The sequence below is a fragment of the Pagrus pagrus genome, assembly GCF_965226575.1.
Source record: "Pagrus pagrus genome assembly, chromosome: 9".
Lineage (NCBI taxonomy): Eukaryota > Metazoa > Chordata > Actinopteri > Spariformes > Sparidae > Pagrus > Pagrus pagrus.
Genome location: NC_140193.1, coordinates 22,626,352 through 22,651,477, shown reverse-complemented (window position 1 = coordinate 22,651,477; position 25,126 = coordinate 22,626,352). Strand labels below are relative to the sequence as shown.

The window sequence follows — 25,126 nt, the reverse complement described above, 5'->3', positions numbered from 1 at the left end:
AAGCAGCCAATTCTACCCCCTGCTCATACCTTTGGCAGCTTCACGGCTGGCTCGCGGTACTCTTCTTCCTCCTCACTGTCTGAGTCCCCACTCTGCACCGAGCTCCTGGAAGCCAGCGCCAGGGAGGCCTCTCTCTGCTGCCAGTCCAGCACACAGTGCCGTACATTGCAGTAGACGTTGAATGCAGATGGGTTGCTGTGCAGCTTGATGTCCGGCACACAGAGGGCTCCATCTAGACTCTCTCCCTGCAAGAAAAACAGAGAGTAGTGGAAGTTCAGCAAAGTCAGGAAAACCTTTTCTCAGTATTTTCTTAGTATCATCTGGTGCATCATAATACATTCACACACAGATCAATGTCAATTCTTTATGAGTATGTCACATTGTAAAGAGTTACATTCAGGTGTGTTTACCATACTATCTTGTGGACAAAAGTGGTGACTGTATATTAAGAGAGCTGCAAGCATGTTTTAATTAGATCTCTATGGAGGTGATCAGTTCTTGCACTAATCATGGGCTTCAACTTTTAGTCATCATAGTGCCACTTGGTCAGGTCCAAAGCTCAAAGTGACATATTGCTGCATTTTGGGTCCTGTTTGTTGTTACTGCCGTATTCATAACAGGAGTTGTAAACAGTATATCACATGGACAGGCGATCCATGCATTCATTGTGGTTTGTTTCCCTCGACTGTTCATGACTCATGCAGGTGCTTAAAGCAGGAAGTTGCAGTGTAAGGCCATTAATGGCACGCCTAACCAAAGTCCCTACTGACCACAATCAGTGGCGTAATTCCTCATTCAGCTTTACGAGGAAAAATCACTTCTGAGAGGCGAATCTAAACCTAAGGGACTTGAGCCAGATGCTAGCTGTTGCATTTGACAAGAAACAAAATTATATAAGGATTGAAGTGAAAAACGTCCATGAACACAGTTAGTCTTTAAGCAGCCAAATCTGTCACTTGTCCTCCTGTCTAGTCGGTGACACCGTTGTAACATGAAGTGACTCCTACTTTTGCTTTGACTCCTCAGGGAGCTCACTTTTAACACACTGGGCTTGGCAAGTGTTTACCCATTTCAAGATCAGCTCAGCACAGCTATCAGTGTTACAAAATGGCTTACCCAACATTTTACATAACTACTGCAGAATATTTCAAGTAAAACTTGAACACAGCATTGACATATTATCACCTTCTACATATGATTTTTTAAACATTAATATCACAGCAAACTAGGGGTGTCACGATTTCAGTCCTAAATCGAAAAATGATTGTTCTGAGCTTTCAACAAAAACAAAAAGCAGGACCTACGATTCTCACATTTTTATTCTCAACCACCCAACTACTTGTGTGTGTCCGAAGGAGATAAAAACCTAACCCTCTTTTAGTAATTTTTTTGTTTACTGGTGGGGGAAAATTAACTGAACAGAACTGATAACATTGCCAGAGATACTTTATTGATTTGTTCGGGAAGATGATTTACTTGGGACAGATTTGAGAAACTGAACTTTGAAACAAACTGAATTTCTATCTTTTGTTGTTTATTGTTAAATTCCCAAAAAGGTGGTATTGTTTGTTGAACTCTGGAATCTTTATATTTGGTGACTATTATTAGAACCTGTAAAATACTAACCTGGAAAAAGTCACCAGGATGAAGTCAAACAACTGTTGTAAAACACCCCTATTTTTATAAAGAAGAATTTGAAAATTTAAATAACAGTAGTCTGGGCATGAAACCATTGGTTGATCTTCACAAATCGAGACTCAATGGCTTAACCGTCAGTGCTTAAAAATAAATGTTTAAGCTTAAAATCATTCAGCTGCCTGCCACAGGCTACAGCAGAAAACGACATTATGAGAACAGTAAAAATGAATCAAAAAAGGTAATTTACAGACCAGCTAAACAATGCGCTGAAACTCATTTTAAAGCTCAGAGCATATTTGGGTCATAATTCTCTAGGTTCAACACTAGGAGCAACCCTTTTCAATTTTTTGAATGTTCTAGAAATAAAGCCTCTACAATGATAGAAACCCGAACATTGTAAGTACAAGTCCTGTCAAGAAGGACTCCTAAACTAGTATATCACATTGTTCTTTTTGTCTAGAACCTCTGGCGTACTGTCCTTTTGTTGTGTATTTGTGTTGTGTTTGGTCTTTTCCTTTTTTTGTCTTTGTAACCAAAATGTAAATAAAATAAAAAAACACATTCCCTGGCATTCCCTTTCACTTTCTTTTCACATTGTCATTTGACCGATTTGTATGTAAAATGTTGGTTATAGCCTCTTTAATGGTCATTTTAGGGGCTTTAGTTATTGGGCTTGCTTTGTATTGTTTACTGTATACTAAGAGGAGTTTGTAAGATGAACATATCTATATTTATATTATATCATTTATAATAATCTGAGTCTACCCTCAGTGATATAAATGAAGTGGACAAGATAAGAACATTCCATTAAAAATAAAATAATTACAGCAAAGGTTCAGCACTTGCATCAAAATAACCATTTTGATTAGTATGAAACTACACTCTACAGAGAACTTGATAGGCTAACTAACTGATTAGCTTTCTGTGCCCCACCAAGCAAGGCATTTTTAACTACAGTCCTGAGGTAACCTCTAGAGAACCCTATTGATCGATTGTGCTTCTCTTGCAGTGTTGCGCTTTTGGCATCACAATCACAGAGGGTGATGTCATCTATTTGGGGAGAGAGGTCATTCATTCTCAGCTCAGACCAGTGGGGAGGATATTAGCTGCACTCTCATCTAACAGGACTGTCTAATGCTCTCCTGCCTTGTTGCTAAAGTAGCATTTGTGACAAAGTGACCGTACAGCTTTCACAACAGAGTACACTGCCTGGAAAGAGCACTTCAAATGAAACCCAGAGATGCTATAATAACCCAAACTTATAAAGCAAGGGAAAGAAAATGCGTTTGTTGGGAGATGACAGGAAACACAAGGGTGGAGTAGAGACAAAATGCAGTATCTTGAAGCTGAGCATTTGAGATAGGATGATCAGCATTTATGGCCAATACGTACAAGATGAGTTGCTTCCTACTAAGATTCTGCTGGTTGATTTGTCTAATAATAGATTGCCTCCATTGTTTAGAAGCAGCTGAAGTCTAATATTCACTTGATTAAATATTATTGCAATAACAAGAGTCTCTGTTACATAACATAAGGGAGTAGTGTTGTTGAATTTGGAAGTCACAAGTAAACAAAAGGGTAGTCCTAACACAACAATCTGAACCTCAGAACTGAAACCCAATGTTGCTCAAAAATAAAATACGTACTAAAGCAGCTGTGCACACAATTAACACACAATTAGATCAAACTTTGTTGTGTCTTTGTCTGTGCTACTATTATCATTATCTAAAGCAAAGATACCCTGACTTTTAAGTCCATAGCTCCAAAAATTGATGGATCTTGCAATTTCTAACATGCCACTCCACAGAATATTTCCACTGACCCTTCCTGTCTGCTATACACCCAAGTCTTTCCCTCTCTACACCTCCATTTTAACGTTACTGATGTTTACAATCAGGGACAGCATCCCTTTTAATACAATTACAGCTATGTTACGTCTGATTGGTTAAATTCGCAAACAGAACATGAAGCAGCAGAAACATGGTCCTCACAGTGTAAGTGAAAATTGTAATTGACAGGTTTCACAAGTGCTGACAGTTCCCAATTTAAAACTGAACAAATCATCATGAAGTTGTCATTAAAATAGACACATTCAAGCATCATGTCATTATGCACTTAAGTATAGGCAGATACAAATATGCAAACCTCAATGACCTGCTGACGTTTTGTGGTTTCTTCTCATTTTGTAATAGCGCAAACCCATAACGTAAACATGCTGCTCATCTGGCGGTTTCTTTTGTGTTCCTGTCTGCACTTCACTGCTGATTTGATGACTGTCTAAGAGCTTTGGAGAAGGCTGCTATAGAGACCCTGACCACACTCAGACAGTTAAGCATTTCAAACTGCTGGCTTTATGGAAAAATAAGAAGGAAAAAAAAGGAATAAAAGTTGCATCTTCGAAAGGCAGAGGCTCAAGTGGAGAGGGATGTTAGTTTGCATCACCACATTACATGAATACATATGATCATAATTTTATCAGCAGGAGACTATTTTAAATCATTTATTCATCTAAAAATACCTCATTATTTTAAAGACAGACCACGTCTTTGCTAAGTCTCAGACCTTTGACAACACAAAATCACTCCTCGACCCCATGCCTCGGGCTAGGTGCTTATTATTAGGTGTAGGGGCACCTGTGGGATTACATGCAAGAATCCTCCAAGACTCTTCTAACCATCTGATTGAAAAGAATGAAAAGATTATCAACTCCTTTCCCAGGTTGCAATGGTGTTTCCTATTCAGGTAACTACAGTAGTGGCTACCATCTTTTATTTGGATAAGGAAACAGTCACAGTGAGTTAAGTCTTTTGCAATCACGCAGCAGACAAAAAGTCCTTGAGGATTCTAGAAATACCTTCAGAACAGCAGAAAGTTTTTTCGTGAGACACCTTCTGGGTTCCCCAAACACTGCAGTGTGTTTATCTTTCTTGGAGGATGCTTAGCTCTGTGGCTTGAAACTAACACCAATGCCAAGAGGCACAAACCCGGGCTAGCCGTCACACTGAACAAAAGCAATTAACTTAGATTAGTCTAAGAAAAAGTTAGTATCTAAAAAATGAGATGCTTTACAATTTTATTTTACTTGATCGACCCATTTATTCTGCAGTGTACCTTCTCCTCATACACACACCATTGTTCTCTGTCATATCTATTTCCTCTTTTCAGCTTTTAGTGCACTACAGATTGTGAGTACATCATATTAAATTCAGTCTGGTAGAAATGATGTTCATACACAGCTGTTCTGCATGGAATAACATGCTGAAATTGACCAAATTATGTTTTGCAGACACTAAAATATGAATATTCTGATTGCCTCTTTTGATTCAAATTAATTCAATGTCGATTCTGTTATTTCAGTTCCAATACCAATTTTGCTTGGATATGAAAGTAATTCTGATCAATTTAATGCTGTAAACTGTATAAGGATCCCTCTAGCCTGGTGCATTATTCAAAATATTGAAAGGGATGGACTACTGTTCTGATTTTGGCATGTAATTATTAAAAATGCTGTGAAAGAACAAGAAAGTAATGACTGATGTAGGTGTAGATGTATTCCAGCAAAGGAAAATGAGAGAAAAAAGAAACTTTCATATTTCAACAACCTTTTTGGCCATTCAAGTATAGATTTCTGATTTTATGAGGTGCATTTAAGTGCCTTCAGAGAATTACTCGCCAAATGGAAAATCTACCCACATTTGGCAGTTGGTGGTTATTAATTTCAGACCCTGACATGCATCCACAGGAAAAGGCATATATCGAAAGACGGATCTCAGGATTTAATTAATCTATATCGGATCATTCAACTGGAAAATCTATTTTTTCAAACCCAGCCATATCTGATACACTGAGTAAGAGTAATCCATGTGATATCAAATTTAGTCTTAAATGTATCTTGCTAATGCAGAAAAGTTGTAGGGGCTGCCAATGATTATTATTATTCTTATTCTTAAATTGTCTGTTAAATACAGCATTCAGTACAATATATTTTTCTGACATATACTATATTCATATAAAGATCTAATTTCTTCAGTGTAAAGGTGAGATGAATCATGATTTCATTCTTCGATGACAACAGCTTGAGTTACTTATTTAGTATCTTGTCCTCAGTTTAAAATAAAAAAATTGGCACAGGTGCACCACTGCTGTCAAGTAGATTTATTAGATTATTTAGACATTATATCGATTTCTTTGTTATTTCAATGAATGTGTAATTTTGCATAATTACATTGATATTATAATTATAGTTATTGAAAAGGAAACATTTCACATCTGCTCATACACAAGACATTACATCACCATCTTCATTAGGATGATGAGTGTTTATGTTCTGCCTTTTGTTTCGACTCCACTTTCACATGTTCATAAGCACAAGGCAGACAAAAGGAGAGACACTTTCAAACCACACACTTGTCTGACTATGACGGTGCGAGAGGCTTAACATAGCAAAAGTGAGTACTACACGTACAAATACAGCATGACTGCCCATGTAACTGCCCACGTTATTATGCCCGCTCGTCAGCCAACCCTGCCAACCGTTCCATTCTCCGTCTCTGCAGTGTATTTTCTGTTGTTCCACATCAACTCACTGACCAAGTCAACCTGAAGAGAACTGAACTGACTAGCCAAGTGTATGCTGAATTTCCTGTCTAGGATAGTTTGAGGTGAAAGATGATAGAGTAGTAGAGCCTCTGCCCGTCTTCTACCTTCACATTAGCTGTTTATGCTTTTGCCTGCCAGTTTGCTGGAAAAAAATCTGTGTAATGAAGTTAATCCAAACACGGACTAACAATGTTACAGACCAACCATAGGGCAGGCTGCTCTCTCACTCCCAGAGAAAAACAGCAAGATTAATATATTATCATAGTGGAATATATTTGTTGTCATAACTTGAGGATCAACTTGTCAGCCTATGTTGTACACGCAAAGTCTACAGCAGAAGCAAAAACAGAACCACATCCACTGATGCAGACTGGGTTCCCTCTTCGGATGAAGGAGATGGAGGCAGGCAAACCGTTGCCGTGGAGATGAGGAACACATTAGGTCGCTCGGCAACAGGCCATCGTGCACAAGCCAGAGCCACTCCTGTGTGTCTCGCATTGTGCCGATCCACCTCTCTGGCTTCATATGTGGACAGGCTTCCTGGCACCTGACCAGCCCAGCCAATGAAAATATTGCTTCTGCCAACCACCTTCAGGATTGCAGAAAATCTAACCTTATCTTTAATCTTATCCTCAATCTGCCTCACTCATTCAAACCAGCTGTAAAGACTTATCAGTGCATAGCGAAGGCTGTGACAGTTGCAAATTAAAACTGCCAGTCAAATAGTTATTAAAATGAGCAGAATACAAATATTAAATTATGTCTATGAAATGCTTTATGGGTACTGAGAGTATTAGGCATAACTATGCCCCACTAACAAACATAGCACCTACTTGTGATGTTACAGGGCAATCATTTACATTGTGTGGAGTTAAATTATTATTTTATATATTTTGTAATGGTTTAAAAACAGCAATTTTACAATGTAGCTTTGGCCTTACAACTCCTCTGAACATATCTATTAAATATCCAAATATAAACACAGCCATGTGGATGAACAGTTGTTTATTGTGTAACAATTGGTTATTGTCTCTTACCTTTGTTCTTGATTTGACTTTTGACTTGACCTTCTGTCGCCTTTTCAGTTTCTTCTTACTCAAAGCCTTCTTTCCCCTGAAAGAATATGGTGATTACTCAGTATTGCAAATTAAACTGTATACTTAGGCAATGCTTACACTGAAAACATAGCATTACATTCAAGAAATGTTCTTTTCATCCGACCACAAGCTTTATTAAAAAAATGAAGACGCAAGGAGAAGGGCGGCAAGGCTTCTTGTCATTAACACATTAATCTTCAAGCCAGTCATGAAGTTGGAAAAAAATACACACAAATAATTTGTCCTTTTGTGTAGTATAGCTATTACAGTTCTGAATCCATCCCAGGAGTCTTTAATGAGACACTCGGTTTCACTTTCTCACCCTTGCAGAGAAAGTCTACATATTATGCAGCTGGCAAAGCACACGCTTTGAAGTGCAGGATCCCCAACTTAACTGTCAGAGGTGTAGCAGTTGTCACCATATTCAGTGTTACTCATCCTGACAAACAGCCCCAAAACACGCATAAGTTTGGTTTTGCAAAAATTCCAGAAATGCTTTTGAACTCTCTCTGATATCAGTGCTTTGCACCGGCGTTTTGTGATAAATCTCACTTGCAAATCGGGCTGCCAATGCGAATGCTGGGGACCACAAATAGAGTTACAACTAAAAACAGAAAGGCACTTCATGAATTAATTATCATTATTACTCACTGCTAGATACAGAAAATCGATTCATGTTAAATCTGCCTTTGATCGGGTGTTTAGAAAGTGCTGATACATTCATTCTGTATTCAGGTTTTGAATGGCTTGATTTTGTCACTCAAGTGTGCAACTGAATACCGATTTCTACCGATTTCATTCACTGTACAAAAGTAGCTTCAAATTCTTCTTGAGCACACAGTAATGGGCTGGGCAAATCAAACAGTTAGGCATGTCTGTCTGATATTTACCATAGGAGGCAAATATCAACAAATCCAATCCATTTGCTTCAAGGGGCGCCCCAAACACTTCCTACAAGCTTGCATGTGTCTCAAGTACAAGTTGCATCTTATACAAGCAAGATATTTCGCTATGAAAGAGAAATTGGTGTCAAATGCGATGGTAGTTCAAAGTAACATGACAAATCTGGACAGCTTGAAGTAAAGACATGAATTCAGGAGTTGGTTATGAAAACACTGGTGTGTTTATACTCATGTTGGACACTTCAACGGCATATTGGTCGATGTTTAAAGCTGGCATTGCAAATGTGGGGCTGAAAATAACAAATGAGTTTGTGAGGGAGGATGCTGCAATCACCCAGCTACTCAGTCTACAACCTGACTGACTGACTAGAATGACGTAACTGTATTACCCGCTTCTGCCAGAAAAGCAAATGAGTTCAACCACCTCCCATTCCCAACACATCCTCTCCCATACATGCCAAACGTTTAAAAAAAACAATTTTGTGTATAGGAGCAAAATGGTTCATTTATTATGTGTTTAAATAATTGTCTGATCATTATCAAGTCCAAGTTTCTTGAAAAATAAATCGCTGGTTTACGTTGATGTAACCTGGGGAAGGGCTGATGCTCCTCAACGTCAGTTAACGTTAGCTAACGTTAGCCATCGAAACAGTGACGCCGTTGGGCCTAAATACACACCGCTCACTACATTCAATCATATTAAATGGCAAGGGGGACGTGAAATATGGCGACAACCCAGGCAGCGATTGTTTGAAAACGGTTAACAAAACGATAAAATAAAGCGTTAAACGAGCAGGACGTGTGTTTACGTTTAGCTGGCTCCGGTAACGGCTAACGTTATTGCTCAAAACAAATTGACAAACTGCTGTCATGACAGCTAGCCAGCTAGCTTGTTATGGATGTAGCTAAGCCGATAGTGCACATTTTCCAATCGTTATGACCTAGTTGTATAGTGATTTTATTTCAGTGACAATGTGTCAACGCTGAACGATAATAATGTCCACAGCACCCAGAGTGCAAACCACTCGCGCAAGGGTGAACTAAAGTAACGTTAGCTTAGCTGGCTCACATAAGCTAGGGAAGTCAAAACCAAAATGCTACCTAGCAAGCTGACCCCCGCAAGACACTGCACCCAAATTATGGAGTTCCTGGCAGATTGTATGTAGTCAAAACAATGACTTAAATGACACAAGTGTGGCTGGCTCAAAAAAACATAAATAACAATTCACTTAACCTCGCTGAAGCTGATGTTAACTGGCGTACCGCTAGGGAAGGGTTAATGTTAGGGTCGTTAGCTCAGTTAGCCCCATAAATGACAGACCAACATCTACCATATCTGACGTTATATGTTTCACGTTAGATACTCACCTCCCTTGATTTATCCCTTGCTCTTTATCATTGATAGCGGTGGTATAAATCCGCCTGTATCTTTCGGCCAAAGCTCGCCCTGAGAGTAAAAGCTGGTACCGAGTCCGACAATCCGACTGGGCTCCGGGTGTCGGACAAGAACCCATTCCCGAACCAATGGTGGAGAGATCGGCTCCTGCTCCAGAAATGACCCTGACACCCAGCCCCATCGACGGCGATGAGGAAGGCAGAATCCCTCCACCGGCGGCCGCTGCCGCAGCAGCACACATCATCGTTTTGGAGAACAATGCATATATCACACAAAAGATACCACAGCTAGATAATATCTAGCTATCAGATGCAATCCACTTGTCATTAAATCCACCACATGTCACATTATTTGTCCATTCCGAGTTGCAGAAATACCACAATTAGCATCCACGGTCCCCAGTTATTATAAGCGCAAATTGTAGCCAATCTGGTGGTGCAACAACGTATGGTCTTCCGATCCGGCCACAGCGTCAACACGGTGCTCGTCTCCCGAAAATATATCTTCTCAAGCCATAATACGTTTTCTCGTGAAACAGCAGAAACGCCAGCATTAATTTCCCACAATCGTCTTGTCGTGTTTTATTCGTTCCTTAAATATTTCTTGACCCCAGAGAGGCAGCACCCTCAGTTGGGCTGCCATCTTAGCTCCATCATCCCTCCCCTCCCTGCCGGAGTCTTGCGTCGCTAGCATGCCGGGATATTTTCATAGCACTAAAACCGGGCGATGCTATCATTGATTTGTTTCAACAGTTACCTCCCCTGCATCTGATGTATAGTTTTTGTTTCGTTTTTTAGAAACTCACATAAAACTCGACAGTAGTGGAGGTGCGGTGGCTTTATATATAAAAGACAGCAGCAGAGGCTGTTTTGCACACTGTGCACAGTTGGAATCAGGACATTTAATTTGTTGAGGTCCATCCAGGGCCCCTCCCAGTTTGATCTGAAACTGATAGATACTCTTAAAAGATGAAATCCTGCTCCATGTCTCCTCTGCTTTCACCTTTAAAAAAGTGTGTTTTTTTTTTTTATTTTATGGTTTGTAATTTCTTCTCTGCTGAGCCTACTGTCATTTACAAGCCATTTACTACTGTTCCAGAAATAGCAGCTGGTAGTAATGTTGAGTGTGACTATTGTAGTTCCCTCTTCAGTGACCACTGTGCAACTGTGAAATTATGCTCTTTTTAAACATCTAATTAGTTTGCACAAGGACTGCAGCTACCCTCTGATTAAATCTCTGTGGCACTGTGGTCTCTTTATCACTGAGCAGGCCCGAGCGACATTGCTCTACCTACCTACGACATAAAATGTCCCTCCTATAGATGATATGACTCACGCCTGGTGAGACAGCAGATGGACTATGCTTATTTACGCCTAATAAATCAAATTGCATCGGAATACGGAAATGCCTCAGTAATGCAACATGCAGATTATAATCATAGTAATAAGTGCATTTCCACCTTATGACAGGGGCAAGGGTGCAGGAGGAGCAGGAATACTGCAGGAGGAAATTGGGAGACACTGCCAGGTGTAAACAGCCTCTGTGTGTTGGGTAACATCAGTCAAAATTGCAGTAAAGGCCAAAACAGACTGCAATGCACAGGCAGGCACAGAAAACAAGTGCAGGCAGTGCATATTTTACAGAAATGTAGGCTACATACCGGTTATATGTCACTCATGCATGTATGTCTGACTGTGCACATGTGCCAACATGTTTTTATATCAAGTCACTTTCCAAAATGCTCCATTCTGCTTAATTCCCCTACTGTAAAAACTTGTACTTGATGTCATGCCTTTTAAAAAGGTGGTACAAATGTATGTGCATATGGATACGCATGTACAATTATTGTGTGTGAGAGAGAGAGAGAGGGGGAAATAGGGAAAGAGATTTACACAGGCCCTAGTGGTGCTTTATTGGCTGCAAGGCATCGCAATCGCCCAATGACAAGAGAGGGGTCGGTCTACAGTCTCTTCTCATAGCAACCCAGGAAGCATTCAGAGATTATCATGTGCAGCGCCAGAGTGCCAGCTTGTGTCAGTGGTGACAACTGAAGAAAAATGTATCAACTTAAAACTGACTGACTGTCATATTAGGATTTCAGTATGAAATATTGGAAATAAAAAGCAGCTCAGTAAAAGTCTATCATAGATGCAGAATCACAAACCCCTGACGTCTCTGGCCCTCCTGTTTCTGGTGGTAATGGGGTAGAAGGTTATAAACAGAGGATGAGTTAGTATGGAATTGTGTAACCTGAACAGGTAGCCGCATCCAGAGACTGCTCATTTAATCCCTGGTTGTCTCACCTCGGGCCTGCTGGGACAAATGAAGGGAGGAGGGGTGAGATATCTAGGCCAAGAAGATGCCATAGGTCAGGCAAGAGAATGACAAGCGGGAGCTGAACTGGCTGAGATGAATTCTGGTCGGTATACACATGTCCAGGAACTGGGTTTGGGTTGGAGTGATTTGAAAGTGTGTCAGTGTCATCAGTTGTCCTGACACAATGTGTTCAGAAAGACTGCCGTGATGATGTTCATAAATGAGGGCAGAATTTATTTTTGTGTCAGTTTATATCTCTGTGGAAATGAAGTACACATACATTTTTAAGCTGTTGTGTCTTGACTTTCACACTCGATCTCTTTCACACACCAAAATAGAGCAGGTTGCACTCATTTCTGCTGCTTTGACTAACTGAGTGTAAAATGATCGGGTCATGTATTGCCTTGGGCCACATGGTATATTTATTTATTTTTAGTAATAGACTTGCACAACAAGTTTTGTCGTTTCCTCATTACAACTCCATCGCCACCCAGTGTTAGTCACTGCTCTATTGAATTTATGCATTCACAAAGAGGGCAGGAGCTTATGGTTGACTGCAGCAATTCATTTTAGGACGTCCCGTCATTCCATTCCAGTGTTGGAGACGCTACCGTGAACGCATAGCTTCACAAGCTACCGACCACTTCAGATGTTGAACCACAGCAAAGCCACCCAAGGCAAGAGAGAAATCTAGACATAGATAAAGTGGTTCAGATTACTTTGTAAAAAATGAACAAGTTGACAATTTACATGTGATAAGAATGTATAACACTATATATTACTAAAAGGAGTTTAGTGCAAAAGTCGTTCACTTGTTTACAGTTTGCATACTATAAAATATATAAAACCTTTTTCATGGAAATGTGCAAGAAATGCCAGCTTTGAATTGAGAAGCAATGGTTAAATAAAAATAAATAAAATTCTTTTTTAGCCCCAAATTGTTTGTAGTTCCAGGATTTAACTAAACAAAAAGTAATGGAAAGTAACTAACTTCAAGTACTCAAGTACTTAAGTAAAATTTTGAGGTACCTGTACCTTACCTTACTTGAATATCTCCACTACTCCAACGCAGAAAAATGCTGAATACTGGATCTGATAATCGGTCAGGCAATAATCAGTCAACCTTTGTAGTATAATGTGCTTTCACTTGTACTTTTTCTTTTTTTTAACTTTTGATACTTAAGTACATTTGATATGAAAACACAATAACACAATATCTTTACTCAAGTATGACTTTTGTGTGCTTTTTTACAAAACTGCATATAGTTCAGGACTCCTAAGGTCCGTTTCTTAATGACAACAATATCAAAATGCTTAACTTCATCTTGATTGTAGTTATTTTGTTACTTGAAGCTGTTTTTTTTTTATTGTTTCCTTTAAAATGTGATATTCAGCTGTGCCTGTTGATGCCAAATGATAACCTTTACCCGTTGACACTAGTAGTTTGATCACTGCAGAATGATCTGCATTCCTTTCATACTGTCATTGTTACTAGGAGGGGTTCATCTCTCAGTATCACGTTGTCACACCCCTGTGCGCTATGCACCTTGCATACCTTTGGACATGGCACTCCCAATAGTGGCAGTCCAAGTCACAGTCACAGAGAAGATGAGATTCATAGCTCGAGTCTGATTGTCACTTTTATATGCACTCCTAATGATTTAGACGTCTACATATCAAAGATATCTCCTCTAACTGTTATAACTGTCTCCCTAAACAGGCAATCACCCTTTGGATGGCATTTCAGATGGCTTTGTCTTAACTATTATGATTATACATGATATTAAATGCCATTTATTAGACGTTTCATTCAGAGTTTCAGTCCTTACAGCTGCAGGCCATCAGTGGCCACTTACTTTGTTAAGAAAAGTGCGATATAAATCAAGTTTATATTATTATTAGTATTACCTGTGTGATATGTGACCATCCTTATGTTGAAGTTTCTTTATGACAGGACATTGAAGGTCTAATTAGTCCGAGATATAATGACATTTATTGGACCTCAGCGAGAAAGGATAAATCCTTTAACCGGAGACTGAAAATCTCTTCGTTTATTGGCATATATGTGTAAAGTGCAAAGTCTACTGTCAGCCAGGTATTGTATTAAAAGTCAACCAGATATTAAAATATAGTCAAAATGCAGGATAATACTTTGGAGGGAGCTTTACTATTCAATAGTGTCTACATTCAATCATAATCCATCGAGTTCAAGGGTACTGTGGGTTAAAGAAACATACAGTCCCGCACCCACTTTGACGCCAAAGTTGACTTGCAGGTCCGTCAGCACTCCACCCAAATCCATATTTCTTTCAACTCACAAACAAACAGCTGAACAATTATCAAGTCATGAAAAGTAGAGTCTGTTGGTAACAGAGCGTAGTCTCTGACTGTTGTCTAAAGCCACTCCCTTTGGTGGCCTTGGTGTCTCCTCCCTTAAGGTTAAAAGGAGAGGGAGTGACAAGGGTGTGATTGTAAAGCGTAGAGTAATAGACAGGTGTTAAGACCTGAGCTTTAGTGAGAGTTTGTCTATCCAGCGAGGCGCAGAGCTTACTGTGGAGGTACGTACCCCGACTCTTTCTCAATCCTTTGTCAGTTTCAGATTTACTCTAATATTTATGTGTAGTGATATTTTAGAGAGTTTTGAATTGTGGCCAGAGGGAAATATAATGATTTTATGTTAGAGGTCTATGAAGGTGTAATCTTGGAAAAGGATAAAATGAAACATTTTGTCAGGTAGGATTATGCATCGATGTAACAGAACTTTTTAGGTAGCTTTACTTTGAGGAATTAAATACATGTCTTATCGCTCTGGGATTTCATGTCCCAGCTTGCTGTTAACTCTGACTGCTTATAATGAACATCACACCTGGAAAATCAATGGTGCATAACAAACATTAGTGATTTGTATTTTTTAGGTGCCAACCTGTACATTTGGAGCAGCACTTTCTGTCTTCATCATTTTACATGATGAACTTATCTGATCAATGATCCGGTCTGCTTTGTAATAATACATTAAACCCACATTTTTAAAGCTTTCTGTATAAATAGCCTACGAATAAGACCTGATTTCAGAGGCGGTGTGTTATTAGACAGTAAATTTGGATTGTATACTATATAATCTTCTGTAGCAAACTTTTAAATCTTTCAGTCTCACGAGGCTCCAAATTGTTATCAAAATGAGTTTATTTGAAAGTGATCAATAATCTCAACAGTATTTAAAGCTCCAAGACATGTTCTGTTTTAGCTCTTTACCCCCCCGAGACATCTGCCACACAGACTTGTCAAAATACTTCACACAAGCCAAGATAATACAGAAAAATCAACAACATTACACACTCTTTCTGGACTAACCAGCACTCATCAGTTGGTTACATTGTGTGACTGATAAGGAGACAAGTGCATTCACGGTTATGGGTTAGGGTTTTCCCTCACAGATGTTAGATACTAGCCTCAAGGCTGCTGATATGAAAGTGCTTTGTGCTGGAGCGTGCACGACATGTAGTCGAAAGGGCACAATCTTTATCATCAGTGGCTAATGGCATGTCACCGCTACGCCCCTCTGCTTTTGCTGACAATGGTGTGTTTAGAGAGGGTGTGTTATGGAGGGTGGGTGTGTCTTGCCAGCACAGATCAAGACAAACCAGTTTAGGGCTTAATCAGTGAGTCTGGGGTTGAGAAAAACTTTATCTATATGCTTCAGACACGATGACAAACATGTCAGCCTGATGAGAATGTTCATAATCAGCGCGACACAAATATCTTGTGAATAAAAGCACTGATTCCTAAGCTTGAGTTTGCATGTGTGCTGATCTCAGGTCAAACTTCACCACAGAACATGTACCGTATGACAGGTCTTAGCCCACACTGCCACCCAGTGGGTTATGTGCTGTAGTTTCATTATGTGATGAAGTCTCTTGTTCTTTCACACTTACAGGTCAAGTTACAAGATGAGCAGGTACACAAGTACAAGTAAGTATTGACAAATATCAAATAATACAGTATATTTATAGACTGTATCTCAGAGATTTGATCCTCCTTAATATTTCCTTACATCTCTCATATTTATTTTACCTTTATTTCAAATCATTATTATTCATTGCACAATAGACTTGTAATTTTTTAATTTTTTTGTAATCTGCCACAATTGCAGAGTGGCAGATCAGTCAATCAATCAATTAGTACAATTCAAAGTGCTTTATACATGACTAAACAAGCTGATAATAAGACAGTACAAACACAAACAGTGAAACCTTTTGTGACTAACACACAAGGAATAGAATATTATTATATAGATTAAAACAGATGAAAACAGTCATATAGATAAAAGGCAATAAAAGATCATAGAAAACTCAGCAAAATGTGCTCAATGAATAATAACCATTAAAAAGGGAAGTATAAAAAAGATTAACATTCAAGGAAACAATATAAATATGTGTAATACAAATGTCAAAATCCACACATGTTGATTAGTATATATTTTATAGGCACTGTTAGGTCTTTCCCTGCTTAAAAGGTATGTATCCACTTTGAATATTTAACTGGAGGCACTCAAGTTTTACTTGACTTGTGTTTGCAGCCAAGAGCAGCAGTCTCCTCCAAGACAACAGCTGGATCAAAAAAGACGTGGATGAGGATGAGGACATCGAGTAAGTAATTGAAACCTATTGGCCAGAACACAGATACAATACCCCACACTGCCCAGTGGACTTACATACACACACATATTTTTAGAATTTCTTTCAATATATTTTATTGTCAATTTTCTATTTTCTTTTTATACTTCTAAACTTGCAGAACTAGCTTGTTATCTTTCTTTATACTTTTCTGCTTTTTATGTTTGTTGTTATGCAACAAAATTCAAAGGCAACTTCCTCGTAGTTGAAAAGCTACTTGGCACAAGAACTGATGCTGGTTCACACCTAGGAAATGGCAGAACTGTTGGGTGTGACTTGTAATCCATATCTCATTTTACATTCATCTTGAAAAAAGCAGCGTCCTTCCGCATTCCTTTCACAAGCCACAGTGTTGAGTCATCTCTTATGATATGCGTAAAATAATTTGTTCTTTTTTCCTTTCTCAGCCGAGACCCAAACTTTGGCAGAGCTGTTCTGAGCCGGAGCCAATACAGATCCAATGAAAATCTTGTGGGGTAAAACAAACAATTACTTAACTAAAGGACATAATAGTTTGGTGTAATGTGAATAATAATTTAAGTCATTAATTGTTTAACTTATTGTAATAAATTGTCTTTTGTTCATAGTTCTGATGCTGATAAAGTTAATTCCACGTCTACATCTGTGCAGGCTCTCACCAAGAGGTATTATTTTTATTAACATTTAGGTCTATTTTTATTACATTTATGAATTTATTAAAGATGAAAATCATGTTAGCACTTGTATAAAACACACTTCAATAAGCAGACTGTGACAATTATTTTCATTGTGATACTTGTCATTGCAGATTCAGTTCAAGTCAGGACGAGCTGAGGGACAGGTTGGTACAGTTTACATACAGTGTTATAATCTGACAGTACAGAACAGTAACTATGTTTATTTTTCATGTTTGCTCCAATCCTTGTACCCAGTCCCACACAACAACAAATACAATGTGCAGTTTTGTATTCATCATGCATTTTTGTACATTTGTTTTGTATTACTCCTCCTTCAGCACTACAACCACCACCGTGACCAAGGACGGGACCACTGAGACCATCACCACCAGGTAGAGATCATACTGCATTAATCTGTTAACATCTTATCACACATTGAGTGTATGTTCTTTTAACGACCGCTGGGTCTTTCTTGCAGATCCACTGTGGTTGGTTCTCCCACCCAGACGTTCACTGAACGGGTCAAGTCTTCAAGCAAAGGGTAAAGATATACTCAGCACTCAGAAACTTTTCTTGATTAGAAGGTGCAAAAAACTAAAAATATTCCATTACAAAAACAAATTATGCATCCAAAATTTAGTACAGAAGTATCATCGAAAAAATAGACTTTAAGAAACAAAAATAAAAGTTGTATTGGAAAATGAAAATGGTTACAGACCTGGGATTTGTATCTATGACAGTAGTGTCACACTCTACTCCACTCAAACTGTGGGGGGTGCCAAATCACATGAAATCTCCATTTCTACTTACCGGTAGTGCTACTTTAACTCAAAGTTTGAAGGTAAGACTTGTGTACTTTCATGCTTTGCTATTGCTATTTTTACTTAAATGAACAATTTGAATACCTTTTATTTATACCACCACTTATTGTTGTAATTGGTCAAAGTGGAGCTAGTTTTTAATTGTTATACAATACTTTGGTCCAGCGGTTCCAAGTGAGACAGTTAATGGGGTAGAGAAAAAAATCACGTTTAGATACACAAAATTTATGTTTATTGTTTTAATTCTTTGAATTTTTTTTAATGTGAAATATAAGATCATGATGCCTCATGGGCCTTTGACAATTTAAATTAAATACATGAAACCATATGGGAAGTTGAGAAGGGGGAAATTTCTCTACACTGGACACTGGATAGTAAGATAGTTGCACACTGTGTTGTTACAGAGCGGGAATATTTAGATTTTATTAAAGATATAAACTTTTTTTTTTTTTTACTATTTTCACACAGGACAAAATACTCAACCTACTCGCCTACCAGAACAACCAAAGTGACTGAGACAACCGTTAGCAGCAAAGAGTAAGATGTTGTCTGATTATAAAAAGCCTATAAAAATGATTAAATTAGAGTAGATTTTAAATCTACACTAAATTAACTTCTCATTTTGTGCAGCCGGGAGGACAAACTTGTCGACACACTCATCCCCTCGACTATCGAGGATGACAAAGAGAGGTGATATTTTCATCCATCAAGCCTAGAAAATGATTGATATTGATCATTACACTAGGAAACCAGTGATTAGGCACTGTGAACATTTTTATTATTTTTTATTTATTTTTTATTTTTTGCAGCAAAACAACTGTCTCCACTACTGAGACTGTGATAGATAAGAGCACCGACGCCAAGTGAGTTTCATCTCATATTGGGTATAACACAGTACAGCCTGTATACTATCTTAGTGATGGTATATTCAAGTTTGTCAGCTGAAAATACTTTCACTTTTTTTAATAAATAATATTAAAGATAGGTTTTGGTGATAGTCTTTATGTCCTTTTTTTTTTCAATTATACCCTATCAAAATACAAAAACCACAATGAATTGTTGATCCTACCAACAAGTCAAGCCTGAAATATCTTACTCCTCTGTGCCATAGACCTGCATTATTGTCAAAAACATGTAAAAACACATATGTGAGGGTTAGCACTGGGTGACATGTTTCTTTATTTCAAAGAACACAGGAAGTGTGAATTATTTTCAGTTAATCTCACAATCAATACATAAGAGCACCAAACGTGTATTAATCCGCCACTGAAAATAGTCCCCAACAAAAACAACATTTACCCCTATTTGAGTAATGTTACTACTACAGTGCTCAGCTGATTGTGAAAGAACTGAGCCTTTATCAGTAGGAAGCAATGGGCTTCAAGCTGTCAGTATGTACTGACGGACTAGACTAGAGAATAATAGAGTAATCTTAACTTTAGTTAAATGAGGATATCCTCCATAAACTGCAATGTCATTGAGCTCTTACATAATGAATATTCGTCTCTACCTCTGGAGACATGAGGCTAATTGAAGGCCCAGATGTGTGTGACTGGTGTGTCAGTGTATAGTGTGTATAGTGTGGTCTTACAATGTGGTCTTGTGTCTTCTAGCCATAGGGCTAGGGTAACAATGGAAAGATAGAACAATTACATTCTAAGTAATATTATCCTGACAGTACTGGTTTCTTTTTTCCATTTTCAAATGTTACTTTTGAAAGAACAAATAACAAAATGCTCCTTTCAGAAATGAAAGCTTTACATTTACTTATACATTTTAAAGTAATAATAATAATTTAAAAAAACACCCTACCTCAATGTATTACTCTCAAACTACTGACAATTGAATCTGTTCTTCTGTGCAGTTCAGAGGACAACTTTTACAAACCACTGGATGATTTCTCACTCGCAGACAGGTGATATTTTTATTCATCAAGCCTATACATAATACATTATGTTGAAAATGACACCAAGAAGTCAGCAATTGCATACCGTGATAATAAGGTATATTTTCCTTTTTTCCAGTAACACTGTTGAGACTGTGACAGTGAGAAGCAGTGCTGACGGGTGAGTTACTGCAGGACAACTTTTACTCACTAACAGCAAATTAAAAACCATATAGTCCTAAAAATATTGTCTTGTTTTTTCAGAGACACTGTTACAACTACAACCACAACAAGGACATCCTCGATGTAAGATAAATCAATCATTTATACTCTTAAAAACAAGGATTGCACTCAGAACTGGGGTATATTCAAAATGTTGTTGTCTTCACAGGGCTGAGGATGACCTGTATGACACCCTCCTGCCTAAATCCATTACATCTCCTGTCAGGTGAGATGTCTCAGTGAATAACATTTAACAAGGCACACAACCTTCTAATTTTCCTATGGGTCAAACATCACACTTGTTGTCTCTGCAGTACCAGCATCAGGAAGAGAGAGGTAGTCTCAGTGGAGAGCAGCAGAGTGTGAGTGCTGGAAATAAATGACTGAGATTATTATGCAATAGTTCTTTGTATGTGCGTTAGAGCTATAGTTCTTTTGACTGACATTGTCCTTTGTGCCATTTAGAGAAAGCCCAACTCTCATCACCGAAACTTCACCGTCCTTCACCCGCAGAACCAGCAGGTAGGTCTAAACATGCTGCTCAATGAACTTAAAACTGATAGAGAGCTGACGACTCAGACCCTTCAGCGAGTCTAGTTAGATAGGATGGGGTTGAGATGCCTCTTTAAGAACATTATTTACAGAGAAAGTACGGTGTGTACTGTATGATTGTCTGTAAATGCACATAAAAATACTATCTTTTTAGCTTTTTTAAAATTGATTTGTCATTTACAGTGACTTAAGTCCAGGCTGATCTAAATAGGCTACTTTAGCATAATGAAGTTTAACTTTTAAAGGTTTAGGCCTCAAACAAAAGAAAGAAACAAACTATTTCAGGTCTTTTACATTATAAAGAGAGTTCATGACTAAATATTCCTCACAATTCTTTTTCAATTGGTAGATGTATTTTTTCAACTTTGATTGATTTTCACATATCAACATACAAGACTGAGAGTCTAAAGTCATGCTAGCGGCTCTGTGGTGCTGTAGGCTACCTTGGACCAACAGCGCTTTGAGCTAAATGCTAGCGTCAACATGCTACCATGCTCAGAATTACAAAGCTAGCGTGTTGATGTTAAGTAGGTTTAATGTTTATCATGTTCGCAATCATAATTTTGGGTGTTTGCATGCTAACCTTTGCTAATTAGCAATAAACACAAAGCACAGCTGAGGCTAATGGGAATACCATTAGCATAATTTTGTACGTATTTAGTCTAATATTGACAAGTTTTATTGAAACATTTAATATAACGAAAACAGTGCTTGTGATACCCAAATTATAACATGTTATCTGAATTGTAACGGCATCATAAAGATCAAAATAAATATACAAATAAAAGAAATGTTTGCTACCATATCCAACTCATTCCTGACACACAGCTACAGCTCGTATACTGAGGAAATTCCTTCCACCCGCACCACCTCCTACTCCATCAGTTCCCTGCCTGGGTAATCATTTGACTTTTACAAACATGTGATTATATTCAAACACACTCTTCTTGCAGGGTTGTCTCTGCACACAACCAAATGAAAATGTGGCTGCAGTCTTTATATTATCACTAACCTGCTCTATTTGCTCACACAGCGACGACTACAGCAGCAGCGAGCGTACAACCTACTCTTACACCAGACCAGACTCCAGGTATGAAGCAAAGCAAACTACGACCAAAAATAATGATTTTCTTTTTCATTCTCTCTGATGATACAGAAAGTTATTTTACCTCACATGTGATCTGTGGTTCATTTTGTCTCTATAGTTATGAGTACAGCGGTACCAGCAGCCCCTCCACCTACAGAAAATCGTACAAGAGCAGCAGGTATTCTATTATATTAAATATGGCTGGATTTAATGTTGCCGTACAAAGGTTATATGAAAATAAAGCAAGACTTGAAGAGGCTTGTAGAAACTGATAACTGTGCAATTTGACTGCAGGTCGGATGGAATTCTTTCAGAGTCACCCTTCTCCAGATCCTCCGTCAAGAGTGTTTACGTATCTTCTGAGAGGTAAGAAAACTGGGACGACATTCTCTCTTGACCTTTGAAAAATAAGTTCACAAAAAACGAGACTAAGAGTTTACAATCATACCAGCAGGTCTGCGTTGCTGTCCTTAGGCACAACACTGCTTTGAGCTAAATGCTAACGTCAGCATGCTAACATGCCTGGAAATGACAAAGCTAAAATGCTGATGTTAAGCAGGTATAATGTTTGCGATGTTCACAATCATAATTTAGTGTGTTAGCATGCAACACCCAAGAGTGGTGGGTGAAGTAATGGACTACATTTGACCTGATGGTGGTGCTACATGAAAAGTTGAGGGGTTACCAAGGTTATTGCAATTCATCCTGAGGGGGACATACATTTTCATGGCAATCCATCCAACAGCTGTTGAGAAATCTAATTCAAAAGCACAAATGGCAATGTCAGGGTGGCACTATAGGGAAAAGTCTGGATAACTGGATTGTGATCTTCCTCTGGGAACCATGAATATCTATCACATTTTGTGGCAATCATTCAATGGTCATGCTATTTTAGTAAAAGCCAAAAATGTAAACCTGCTAGTGGCAATAGAGGAAAAGTCATGGGGTCAACAAAGGCATAGGGTTCACTATCTGGGGACCGTGAGTATCTGTACAAACTTTCACGCCAGCCCATCCAATAATGTTGAGTTATAGTTCAGTCATCCCTTGAGCCATCCTGCATCCCTTCAAATCTCAACTCAAGGTCCACTTAATTGCTTTTTCCTACCCATATATAGTTTGAAGCATGGGCTAAGATTTACTTATTTAATCATTTATTTGCCAAACTACTGTTTCCAAGGTCGAGACTGAACTTAGAATACTGTATCTGATGATGTTCTTTTAGTTAATATACTGTAATAAACTTCTGTCTAATATAGGACATTGCTTGATAAAGAGCTGTGCTCCTACTGCCGCAAGCCGTTCACTGGTGATGCCAAGATGGTCCTGGATGACATGAAGATCAACTGCCACGCTACCTGCTTGAAGGTGAGCAGATACGTTTAGTCTCTCCTTCCATAAAAGTCAGCTCGTAGTGGTAGAATCAGTATTTAAATACAGTGTGTAAGCTAATCAGTTATAATGCATCATACTTTTAAAAGGGATGATATATGTTGTGTATTCAATCTTAGAGCCTCTGCCGACCCAAAAAACCAACCTCGTGGCTGTTTTTTATTATGTTGCCTGATAAAACCTCTTCTTTCAGTAAATGAACTTAGATTTTGCCTCTATCAGCAACATGTTATCATGAAGCGCACAGCTGACCGCTCAGCGTGTCTCTTCCCTCATGTTGGTGTTTGTTTGTGTTGGGCAGTGTGAGGTGTGTAACGGCACTCTGGGTCATATGAAAGCTGGGGACTGCCTGTGGATCTACAAACGCATGGTACACTGTGAGAACTGCTTTGACGTCACCAGAGGTACAAACATTTTTTTAGAAAAAAGTTTTCCTCCAGTTTTACATCTTCATTAAAGTCAAAATCCAATTCATGAGAGTTTATATGTATTTGTTAATTTTGTTTGCTGAAAAATAATGAAAACACTTTGAATTTAACTGGTATTTTTGTCCCCACAGAAAAGTGGCATCGCTGAGTTTCCCCCAAACCTTCATTGGAGACATAATCACATGATTTAAAAGTGGATTACTGTTATCAGTATGTTTTGGGTGACACAGGTTCTATTGTACTAAAAGATGTCGGTGCTTTATCTGGGTGTTTTGACAAATGAAAGTTATGAATATGAGTTTTAGTAACATGCACACACTATTGCAGCTAGTTGTAACTGTTGACATTGTGATATTACTGTCTCTGTACCTACCCTTCCTTTTTTATCTTCTTTTGTTTTGTTTTTTTGTTTTTTTTTACAAATTTGAGAAAGCTGATATTCTTCAAAGTCAGCAGCCTTCAGGGGGACTCTTGTGTGTAAACGTGATGGAATAAATTGCATTTTTAGGGCCGGGGGCTTTTTCTTTGTGCAATAAAGACAATCAATATATCATTATCTGAAACCCTTTTGTATGAATGTGTCAATTCTTATTGTGTTTAGTTGCCCTGTTCCTCGTTCATTTCATATTTACTTTTAATTATTCATTTGTATGAATAGTGATATGATTACTTTTCTCTCTATAGTGTCATAAAATTTACCAGTACTAGAATAAAATAGGATAAAGATAATGTATTGGTTTTTTTTAACAGAATATAATTTCTCAAATTCTTCTAATTGACCTGAAACTCTGCGGTAATTATTGAATTGATAATACTTCATTTTGTACGGAAGCCCTAAAGGGCCATGCATTCATACATTTTATTTTCTCCGTTTTCCCGTGATAACGATTTGATCTCATTTGTTTTCTTGAGATCTCAAGTTATTATCTCGAAATAACAACTGCCGTTTTCCCGAGATAGCGATATAATTAATTCGAGATCTCGAGATAATGACTGTGGTATGATAGATTACGCACACCAATGTGTTTATTATCTGTAATAGCAAGGCATAATGCTGTTTCAGCCTGTGTCAGGCCTTGATTGAAAAGATATGTGACGCGGTGATCGATATGCTCCTGCTCCTCCTGACATTGCTACACTGAATGATGTTTCCTGCAGTGATTTAATATACTACACTATTGTTTTGTTTTCTCAAGATCTCAAATTAATTATATCGTTATCTCGGGGAAAACAAAGTTTCGTTATTTCGAGATCTCGAGAAAATTATCCCGTTATCTCGGGAAAACGGCAGTTGTTATTTCGAGATAATAACTCGAGATCTCGAGAAAACAAATGACATTAACTCGTTATCACGGGAAAGCGGAGGAAATAAAATGTATGAATGCATGGCCCTTCAGGGCTTCCGTAGTATTGATCAAACAAAATGTTAAATAAATAATATTTTTAAAAGATTATCTTTAAT

The 25,126-nt window shown here is 38.2% G+C and overlaps 2 protein-coding genes across 33 annotated transcripts in view; one reads left to right on the top strand and one right to left on the bottom strand.

Annotated features, from left to right (window-relative positions):
• Positions 1 to 10,306, bottom strand: part of mycbp2 (MYC binding protein 2) — a 64,567-nt gene extending 54,261 nt beyond the window's left edge. For 29 of the 30 annotated variants that reach the window (XM_084362321.1, XM_084362310.1, XM_084362312.1 and 26 more), the window contains exons 1-3: positions 9,605 to 10,306; positions 7,275 to 7,350; positions 30 to 245 (exon numbers count right to left, since the gene is read on the bottom strand). In XM_084362321.1, the coding sequence (XP_084218447.1) occupies positions 30 to 245; positions 7,275 to 7,350; positions 9,605 to 9,876 (564 nt within the window). In that variant the 5' untranslated portion in view covers positions 9,877 to 10,306. The remainder of the gene's footprint in view (positions 1 to 29; positions 246 to 7,274; positions 7,351 to 9,604) is intronic. The other variant, XM_084362331.1, reaches the window with a different exon arrangement.
• Positions 10,307 to 14,429: 4,123 nt separating this feature from the next.
• Positions 14,430 to 24,221, top strand: scel (sciellin). 3 transcript variants are annotated; one of them, XM_084361698.1, is made up of 22 exons: positions 14,430 to 14,506; positions 15,883 to 15,917; positions 16,525 to 16,594; positions 17,029 to 17,097; positions 17,209 to 17,265; positions 17,409 to 17,441; positions 17,616 to 17,669; positions 17,756 to 17,818; positions 18,567 to 18,635; positions 19,963 to 20,013; positions 20,123 to 20,164; positions 20,248 to 20,289; positions 20,375 to 20,431; positions 20,520 to 20,567; positions 20,671 to 20,727; positions 21,586 to 21,654; positions 21,791 to 21,847; positions 21,963 to 22,022; positions 22,139 to 22,210; positions 23,104 to 23,212; positions 23,538 to 23,640; positions 23,796 to 24,221. In XM_084361698.1, exons 2-22 carry the CDS (start codon positions 15,896 to 15,898, stop codon positions 23,810 to 23,812), a joined length of 1,221 nt encoding a protein of 406 aa, XP_084217824.1. In that variant the 5' UTR covers positions 14,430 to 14,506; positions 15,883 to 15,895; the 3' UTR covers positions 23,813 to 24,221. The 3 variants fall into 3 exon arrangements, with proteins under 3 accessions (XP_084217824.1, XP_084217826.1, XP_084217825.1); XM_084361700.1 differs by lacking the exon at positions 18,567 to 18,635; XM_084361699.1 differs by lacking the exon at positions 21,586 to 21,654.
• The last annotated feature ends 905 nt before the right edge of the window (positions 24,222 to 25,126 follow it).

What these genes read in the sequence shown, in the direction of transcription:
- scel (XM_084361698.1), top strand. Translation starts at nt 15,896, where the DNA reads ATGAGCAGGTACACAAGTACAA. An exon ending in CAGGACGAGCTGAGGGACAG is followed by an intron (nt 17,442 to 17,615) that starts GTTGGTACAGTT and finishes CTCCTCCTTCAG; the next exon opens with CACTACAACCACCACCGTGA. An exon ending in GCCACGCTACCTGCTTGAAG is followed by an intron (nt 23,213 to 23,537) that starts GTGAGCAGATAC and finishes TGTGTTGGGCAG; the next exon opens with TGTGAGGTGTGTAACGGCAC.